Source organism: Aspergillus ruber (genome assembly GCF_000600275.1).
Source record: "Aspergillus ruber CBS 135680 unplaced genomic scaffold scaffold00004, whole genome shotgun sequence".
NCBI lineage: Eukaryota > Fungi > Ascomycota > Eurotiomycetes > Eurotiales > Aspergillaceae > Aspergillus > Aspergillus ruber.
The window spans coordinates 634,844-643,814 of record NW_024467300.1 but is presented as its reverse complement, the minus strand read 5'-3'; the positions used below and the strand labels follow the sequence as shown (position 1 = coordinate 643,814).

The 8,971-nt window shown below is 48.6% G+C and overlaps 3 protein-coding genes across 3 annotated transcripts; 2 read left to right on the top strand and 1 right to left on the bottom strand.

The window, feature by feature from the left end:
* Positions 1–2,039: 2,039 nt before the first annotated feature.
* Positions 2,040–3,046, bottom strand: EURHEDRAFT_449586 (Efg1 domain-containing protein; the record flags this gene model as incomplete). Its single annotated transcript, XM_040783823.1, has 2 exons — positions 2,040–2,647; positions 2,707–3,046. 2 exons carry the CDS (start codon positions 3,044–3,046, stop codon positions 2,040–2,042), a joined length of 948 nt encoding a protein of 315 aa, XP_040641758.1.
* A 196-nt stretch (positions 3,047–3,242) lies between these two features.
* On the top strand, positions 3,243–6,823 carry EURHEDRAFT_409386 (uncharacterized protein). Its single transcript, XM_040781067.1, has 4 exons — positions 3,243–4,077; positions 4,131–5,132; positions 5,183–5,275; positions 5,330–6,823. The coding sequence occupies exons 1-4, from the start codon at positions 3,513–3,515 to the stop codon at positions 6,601–6,603; spliced, it is 2,934 nt and encodes a 977-aa protein (XP_040641757.1). The 5' UTR covers positions 3,243–3,512; the 3' UTR covers positions 6,604–6,823.
* A 331-nt stretch (positions 6,824–7,154) lies between these two features.
* EURHEDRAFT_409384 (tRNA 2'-phosphotransferase) lies at positions 7,155–8,457 on the top strand. The gene is made up of 2 exons (XM_040781066.1): positions 7,155–7,387; positions 7,451–8,457. Exons 1-2 carry the CDS (start codon positions 7,229–7,231, stop codon positions 8,387–8,389), a joined length of 1,098 nt encoding a protein of 365 aa, XP_040641756.1. The 5' UTR covers positions 7,155–7,228; the 3' UTR covers positions 8,390–8,457.
* Positions 8,458–8,971: the final 514 nt, after the last annotated feature.

Sequence of the window (8,971 nt, the reverse complement as noted above, 5' to 3'; positions counted from 1 at the left end):
GACGCAGGTCCGTGTCGAAGGGTTAAAAAACTCCCCTCTTCTAAATTAGCGACTTTTCCGCTCTTTATCCTCGCCTAAGTCACACTCATAGTCGCATACGACATGATGATAGTTTGGCCTTGTCGGTCTGGAATTGACAACTAGCACCTTGATGGTGTTGAACTTGGCCTATGATTTACGATTTTTACTCTTCCTCTTATCCTCTCTTCCTCCTCTGCCTTCGTCTACCACTTTCTTCTTCCTCTTTCTCTCTCTCCGGTGTTCTTAGTTTTAGTTTTCGGTTGGGGTTGGCGCGGTCTGCCTTTTGTATTTTGGAAGGGAATGTTCAAACGTGGGGTTTGATTTGGCGCTTATGTGGTAGCCATATATGACTTTTTAGACATTGAATGTTCATGACTTATGACACTTTTCTATCATCAATAGACAAGCTTTTATATGACTACATTTGTAACAACTTCCTGGGTCAAAGTATCGCGAAATTCAACTGCAGTGAATGCCACGTCTTTATAGTTCTGATTGCATAGTTAACATTCGCTTCACTGCCAAGGTACACCTACCTTATTCCTCTATTTCTCCGTCCCCATTACTTATTCCTGTTAGGGGCTAAGCCCGCAGCGCTAATAACTAGCTATCATACAAGAGGTTTCGTTGAAGGAGAGAAGAACGGATGTCTCATCGGACAGCTTTTTATATACAAAAGTACGTTATGCGGGGTAGTAGTCAAGCAACCACTCCGATCATTCCTCCGACTAGCATATCATTTATTCTACAGGCGCAGCTTGTGACAATTCCTGACCATTCAATCCTCAGTCCGCAAGGACCTCATAAGAATATCATTCTCGCAGCATTCGAAGCCAATAACAAAGCGCATACAAGCAAGATAACGTGGCTGTAGCCTACTATTAAAGCGAAGACAACGCACGCATCAGCACCGATCAAACGAAAGTCTCGGCATCAAGGAAGTGGCAATCGAGAACAACGGCTTAAATCCTGCCTACCCATTCTGATGAGTGATTTGCTCATAGTTGTGACGGAAATGCATGCCAACGTGGATGTCGAAGGGAACAACCCTATAATACGCTGAAAAACCGCATCCAGACTTGCAGTAAATCAATTTTGCATGTCCCCAGTGGTAAAGAACAACCACAAGAAAGGCTGCGACTCCTTCTTTCAATCTCTGTACCTATACGACACAGGACCAAAATCAATCAGAGATTGGTAGGTTTCCATAACATCACCCCACCTATACGAGGATTTGTTACTAACATACATTCTCCACATATCTACTTTTATAGCAATCAAGGGATTGAAAGCGTTACTCAACATGCCGAGGAATCCGCCTAAACAATAACCATTGCCTGAAAGTAGAACAGAAAAAATTGCCGAGGAAACCAAGGCGTTGCTCGCAGACGGAAGTTTCGAGCAGGCGAAGCACACCTTTCGAAGCAAAGAATCACTTCCCTTTTCAATGGGACTTCATAGAATCGGAGCTTATAAACACAGATGACCTGAGACTAGCACAGAATAATGCACTTGACGAGCACAAACCGATGCGCTTGGCAAGGCCTTTGCTATGTGCTACTGGGATGCGTTAGGTTGGCCTTCTTTGTGCAGAGGGACACAATTGGTGCTGTAAGTTTCTGGTTTCTGTGTTGCCTAGACTCTACAAGAAACACCGATATTTTGGAGTTAAGGCAGAATGGCAAGACTTGGCAGCCCAGCCATGTGGATCTTGAGATATTGGGGATAATATGGAGATGAGACAGTTTATGGAGATTCTCATTGCAATCACGCTTTGGGATTTTGCGAATTGTCAAGCATATCCCGCGAATTGACTGACACTTAGCTATGATGGCATTAGAAGTAGAAGAAATGAGGGGATCAAGAGGAAGAAAAGATGAAGATAATCAGTGTACTTAATTAGCCTGCTTGAGAAGAAAAATGCTGATATCCCAAACTCCTAAACTATGCACATGCGATATATAACATCTCTATACACACCATCCTGATACAATATGGCATGCCCTGATGGAAGGACATCACATCTCAAAGAAACCACCATCGCTATCATCGCCGTCATCCGTCTGGGCCTTGCGCATGATCGCCTCTTCTCTGGCAGCATTACGCCTGCTTCTTCGATTGACAGGCTCCGGCTCCGGCTCCTGCTTTGATTTGGTGCGGCTGTCTTTCTTTTCCATTGGTTTCTTCGATTCCTTGCTAGCCTTCTTGGCAACGCCCTTCTTCTTCTCCGTCGTTGTCGATGCCTTCTTCGTGTCCCCTCCACTCTCTCCTGGGATGTTCAACTTGCCCTCCCGTAACAGATCGAGCGTACCCTCTTCCATGCACTTCTCGACGGTAAACCACATGGGTGGCTTCTCCGTATTCGCCAGAGTCATCGTCACAGTGGTATCCTTCTCATCAGCTCCAGAATAGGTATCGTCCGCGGACTCAGACTGAGAAGGCTTCTTCTGCTTCTGTTCTGCGTAGAGGGAGATATATTTATCGTTGAGCGGGTAGTAGATTGTGTAGTTGAGGCTGACGCGGGCGGCGTGAAGTTCCTCGTGGAGGGACTCAAGAGCTTCCTGGTCCGTAGTTTCCGTTTCGCGGCGCTGGAGACGCTTGAGGTCTTTGGTTGCTGATTTGCGGTCTTCATGCGACCCGTTAGCTATCTCTCTATATACTTTATAAATGGGGTTCGAGACGTACCTAAGAATCTAACGAAGTGATACTTCTTGATCATCTGCGACCTATCCCGTCGCTGCATCTCATCCTCCAAGTCCTTCTCATACCCTGATAACGCTCGTTCTTGAACGATTCGTGCATCAGCGGGCAAGTCCACCTTCTCCAAGAGTCGTTTGACGGCACGAATACGTCTCTTCAGTTCGTTGACGGAGGGATATTCGTTCTTTTCGCGCTTTTGTGTTCCGAGTTGGATTTTCTTCTTGGCCGGTGGAGCGTCATCGGAGGCTTCGCGGTGTTTGCGCTTGTAGGCGCTACGATCGCGCTGAGCAGGAGATATGTCTCTGGAGTGTCTGTCTTTGGGCATTATCGCGGCCGTGCTCCGTTATGATATGGGAGTGTTCCGTTTTCGCTGCCGGACAAAAAGATACAAAAATCTAGCGGATCATTAGTCGGTCCGATGCCCCCAGATCTTGGTCCAGCAACCAATCAGAGAGGCAGGTTTTGGATGACGCGCGGGTGGATTCCTGTGCGCTTGGCGGTTATTGGAGCTCTCCATCTATTATCAGATAATCCAAATCTCCAACTTCGTCTCTTATCGCTGCTTCTTGTTCCGTTCTGTAGATATACAGGATATCTTAAAACCCTCGTGGGGTATGGGTTGTCGTGGTCATTCCCAATGCGCAATTGGCATCATGCAACACCCTTGAGCTTGATCCACCCGAGCTTTGCAAGCTGCGCTCCAGGCCGTTGGCAATCAGGAGGGGTACAGCGACTACTCTAAACCGCCATCCTCTGCGTTGAAGCTATACATCTGGTGCAAAACAACCACCATGGAAGCAGCAATCCGCTGGTCGCCCTCGTCGACCACCACGGAGCAACGCTTCCTCCTAGCAGACGTGACAGGGAAATCCTTTCGCCTATGCAAAGTCACAGCCTTTGACGGCAAAAACATTGAGCATGAAGTGTTATCAACACATACTAAGGTCCCCTCCTTCCGCGCCTTCGACTGGTCCCCTGTGGATGAGTCGCTAGTCGCAGTTGGGCAGTCATCAGGCGACGCGACCATCCTGCGCATGGGCGTTGGCGGCGAGCCGAGGTCTGAGTCTCAGGAGACATTTTCGTTCCCGATTCGCAGTCAGCGGTATTGTAATGCTGTTGCGTTTAGTTCGCATGGGTTACTGGCCGCGGGACTGGATCGGGTGAGGAATGACTTTTGTTTGAATATCTGGGATGTTAATCAGCGGTTGTCAATGAGGGGGACGAAGGGGTTTGCGGAGCCATTGAGGAAGCTGGCGAGTTCGGAGCCGATTACTAGTATTAAGTTTTTTCAGGATCAGCCTGATACGCTTGTGGCGGGTGTTAAGGGGCAGTTTGTGAGGATTTATGACTTGAGAGGTGCGTCTTTTCCTGTGCATGTGTGTCCAGCTTTTCTGATAGTGGGTGTGCAGAGGGTCCAGGAAATCCATCTTTGCAGTTCCCGACTCGCTGTGTGCATAATCTGGCCATTAACTGGCTTGATGAGAATTATATCGCGTCTTGTTCGTCAGGCAGTGATGCTACTGTCTGTGTTTGGGATCGCCGTGTAGGCTCGCACTATACTGCACCGGCCATAGGCCCAGGTACTGCCCTGGAAACTGGCCAGGATGGCCATGCCCTCGAGTTTAAGAACGTCCTCGCACCAAAGTCGAGCATCTGGAGTTTGCGCTTCTCTCGGACAAAACGAGGTTGCTTAAGTGTCCTCTCCAACACCGGGCATCTCAAAACTTACGATATCGCCAAGGACTATCTACCTGAAGAATATCGTTCTTCCATAGATGAGACTCTCGGCCAGGGTTCTTTGAAGAACTATCCGGAGAAGGTCTACACCAGATACGTGCGCGATGTTTGCAGCCCGTACAACCATCCTTCGCGTGGGTGCAAGGAGTCAGAACGGGTGGTATCTTTCGATTCGCTGAACATGAGTGCATCGAATGAGCCGAGCGCCATAACGCTTGCTGGAAACGGTAATGTTCAGATTGTCACGCTCCAGCCGCCGGCTCCGCCAGTGCGTTTATCTTCCCAGGGAGTTCTGGTGCGCGGAGAATCCAAAGGGGAGTCAGACTTCAAAACAATAGGCCCTTCATCACATCCAGACCTGCCCATCTCGGAGGTTGTTCAGAGGATTCGTGAGCGTGTTCTACCCCGCCTAGAAGAAGATAGAGATGGGCTGAAGAGTCGACGAGTGATCGCAGAAGATGAATCTTCAGAACATCTCTCGACTCGCCAATCTCGGGAGCGTGACTTATTGGCTTTGGGCACGTTAGGGGAGCAATTGACGGCCGAAGAAGCCTTGACGTTGTTGACTGTTCATAGACGCCGGTGCAAAGAGGGGTATCTCTTTGATGGTGCCAAGAACAAACAAATACTGGCTGATGATCCCTATTTACAGGATTTTTGGGAGTGGATGGAGCGTGAGTCTCATGCGGAAACCCAGGGTAGAAGGCGTGCTGATACTGTGTAGGTGCACGTTTGGACTCGGCTGGTCAGTCGATGATTTTACATGGTTTGGACCTTAATTATCTGGGCATTAACAATGTCTGGAATGATGACTTGGGTATGTTGTTTCATCTATTAAAGAAAGAAGGAAATACATACTGACAGTATGCAGGAGAAAGTCATCGGAGTCGGCAAATGGGCACCACCCCTCAGCTTCCCATCCGTGAAGCTATCAACATTCTGGTCCGTGACCAACTCAACCTGCCTGAGACGAAGGTCTGCCAAACAAACCATCCCGAACACCGCCGTCTCTGCCTTCGACTTTGCGGCGCAGCATTATCATACCGCGCACTTGAAGAGCTAGTCAAGACACTATCAGCCGAAAACCAACACACGAAAGCAGCAGCGCTGGCCATCTTTCAAGAGGAACCAAAGCTGGCTTATCTGGCATTACGAAGCCACGAACCGACTCAAGCCCATAAATTGCTTGCCATGGCGATTGCCGGTGCGGGCAGGAACGAAGCAGATCCGGATTGGGAAGAGACATGTGCGGAGATTGCGAAGGAACTCACCGATCCATATGCCCGAGCTATCCTGGCGCTGGTTAGTAAGGGTGATTGGGCTTCAGTGATCCAGGAGACTACCTTACCCCTGAAATATCGTATCGAGGTTGCTTTGCGATGGCTTCCCGACGACGATCTTACCGCATATCTGGAGCGGTTGGCGACTTCAGTGATCCGTCGAGGCAACATCGAAGGAATCGTCCTTACGGGACTCGGACATCCAGCGCTGGATCTATTCCAATCCTACATCAACACATTCAACGACATCCAAACCCCAGTCCTAGCCATGAGCCATACCGTCCCTCGTTTCATCAACAACGAACCCTTCAAAACCCGCTTCGAAGCCTGGCGCGAAACCTTCCGCTGGCAAATGAACTCCTGGAAACTCCAGCTCGAGCGCGCACGATTCGATGTCGGATCCCGTAAATTTGCCGTCACCTGGGACGGCCGACGACTAGTCGACCCGCCACGCCAACAAGTCAGCTTAACCTGCAATTACTGCACGAAACCACTCACCCAGCACGACCCCTCTTCACAAACATCACCCTCAGCCAGTAATGAAGTCATCCACCCAACCATCGGCAATCCTCTAGGCACAGCAGCGATGTCAGGCATGGTATGCCCGCGGTGTGGCCGACACATGCCTCGCTGCGGAGTGTGCAGTTTCTGGCTGGGCGCTCCAGATCCGATGTCAAGAGCTAGCATCGCCGCTGATGCGGCAGCGGCCCAGGATCGCAAACCTACAGAGGATGAATCGGTGAAGAGGTACATTGTATTTTGCATTAATTGCAATCACGGGTTCCATGCGCATCATGCGAGGGAGTGGTTTATGAAGCATAAAGTTTGTCCTGTTGCGGAGTGTAATTGTATTTGTGATCGATAGTCTTTGCTGTTACTTTGGCTTGGGATGGATATTTGGTTTCGGGATATACCCAATACCTGATTATATAGGAGCAAGTGTGATTTCAACTTATTCTTTAGATCTTTAAAGAAATACAGCGAGTGATTTCGATCACGTTCAAATATGTATGTAGATGGTCCCTCTCACTATCTTATCTGACCGCCCACCGATGATGTCAAAATAAAAAAAATAACATCCCACCACAGCATCTTCTACTCTCACCAACTTGCATTTGCATATTTCAAGAGACAAAAAAGCTGCGTGCGTTGATTATGTTACCTGCATGATCATCACATACCACTTATCACAGCCCGAGTCGCATTGTATGAATCAGATTTACCTGTGAGTTACCAGGCCCGTCCTAACCAGTCCTGACGATATTGGAACCACTGCTAACAGACAAGATTCAGTTTATAGGGGAATTTTTAGAAGGCAGCATTCTCATCTCGACTCTCTCCATCTACCATTCCTATTATTGCAAAAACCGAGACTCCGCCTCGAATCACTACGACCACTACAACTACCACTACCACTACTACAACCTCCAACTCGCCCCTTCGCAACAGAACTCTCACTCCGAAAAACAAGAAAGCCTTTTTTCAGAAAAATGTCCGGGAAACAAGACCGCAACCGTAAAAGCAGAGATAACCCCACCCAAGGCCGCGAGATCGCCATCTCCAAGGCCCTGAGCTATATCCTCCGTCATGCAGCCGAGCGCGAGGGATTGAAGATAGATGCTCAGGGATATGCCAACGTGGCTGATGTGGTATGCTTTGTCAACTGCTAATGGGTATGTGGGAAATTAGAGATACTGATGACTAGGATATAGTTAGAATGGCGAAAACTCAAGTCCCAGAAAGCAACGTTCCCCGAGATTATCCATGCCGTCGCGTTATCGGATAAGAAGCGTTTTGCGCTGTTGCATATTCCTTCCGAAGAAGCTGATAAGGATGCTGCGCCTACGGGGATTTGCATTACGGAACAAGAGCCGGGTACGGCTACGGGTACAAGTTCCAGCGCGGAGGGACAGGAGAATAGCACACAAAAAGCACTTACAGTGAAAGACCCTGATCCAACGAATTTCCTCATCAGGGCTACGCAGGGACATAGTATCAAGACTGTGGACGCAGCGGCATTTCTGGAGAAATTGTCGCTTTCGGAGCAGGATAAGTTACCGTCGACTGTTGTGCATGGGACGTATCACTCTTCGTGGCCGGCTATTCTGGAATCTGGGGGTTTGCGCTGTATGGGACGGAACCATGTACACTTTGCAACAGGGCCAACGCTTGAGTCTGTTCTCCCGCTGCATACTGATGGGACGAGTCATACCGTCGAGGGACTAAAGCCCCTAGGTTTGGACGACGGGCGTGTGATCTCAGGAATGCGCAGAGACGCACAGGTCCTTATCTACGTCAACCTCAGGAAAGCTCTGGAAGCAGGGTGTCCGTTCTGGCGCAGTGAGAACGGGGTCATTCTGAGCGAGGGGCTGGCCTCGAGTAAGGATGATGGGGACGGGAACCAGTTGAGCTTCGTGCCTTTGGAGTTCTTCGATGTTGTTGTTGAGCGGAAGGCTGGGTTGGGGAAGATTTGGGAGGATGGGAAGATTGTGCAGGAATTGCCGGCGGAGTTGACGAAAAAGTGGAATCCGAAGATGAAGAATAACGAGAAGGGGAAGAAGAATGACAAAGGGAAGAATAAAGACAAGGGGAAGAATAAGGATAAGGGGGTGCAAGAGAAGGGGGAGAAAGAGGTTGGTGGTGATACCTAGAATATAGAATTCATTAATTTACTGAATCAAAACTAAAGTGGAATCAGTATGAACCGACTCCTGAGAAGACTGCATTCGCTCAATTGCTTGCTACACATACATGTGTTATAGCACGACAAAGTCACTCACTTCACCCAAGTTTCTACACATCATCTGCAGCGAGCTCAGAATTCATCTCCGAAACCCCGCCGTGAAAAGCCAAAGTAATGGATCTTTACGAGAAACACAAATATCTCAAGCAATTTCTCATGTACTATATGACCAGCCCCGCGAGCCGATTGCACGCTCCACTTAGTCGGCTTAACAGCTCGCTTCACGTTACTACCGACGAGATCTCAATTTTCAACGCAATCAAAAAGGACAGTCAGTGCTACAGGAAATCACAGGAAAAAAAAAAAAAAAAAAAAAAAAAAAAAAAAAAAAAAAAAAAAAAAAAGAAAGAAAGGAGTCAGTACAATAAGGGTATACAGGGAAGAGAAAGAAAAAGTGACACTTGCCCTCAGTCGAGGTGTCTCAACCGAGCAGAGACCCACCTTTCCCTAGCTCCTTTGTACTTTCAACCCCCCCCCTTAGGATCTCATA

Bases quoted from the DNA above. Each gene is read 5' to 3' on its own strand.
- EURHEDRAFT_409386 (XM_040781067.1), top strand. From the start codon at position 3,513: ATGGAAGCAGCAATCCGCTGGTCGCCCTCGTCGACCACCACGGAGCAA. The intron at 4,078-4,130 runs GTGCGTCTTTTC...GTGGGTGTGCAG, and splicing joins GAGGATTTATGACTTGAGAG to AGGGTCCAGGAAATCCATCT. The intron at 5,133-5,182 runs GTGAGTCTCATG...GATACTGTGTAG, and splicing joins TTTTTGGGAGTGGATGGAGC to GTGCACGTTTGGACTCGGCT.
- EURHEDRAFT_409384 (XM_040781066.1), top strand. From the start codon at position 7,229: ATGTCCGGGAAACAAGACCGCAACCGTAAAAGCAGAGATAACCCCACC. The intron at 7,388-7,450 runs GTATGCTTTGTC...ACTAGGATATAG, and splicing joins ATGCCAACGTGGCTGATGTG to TTAGAATGGCGAAAACTCAA.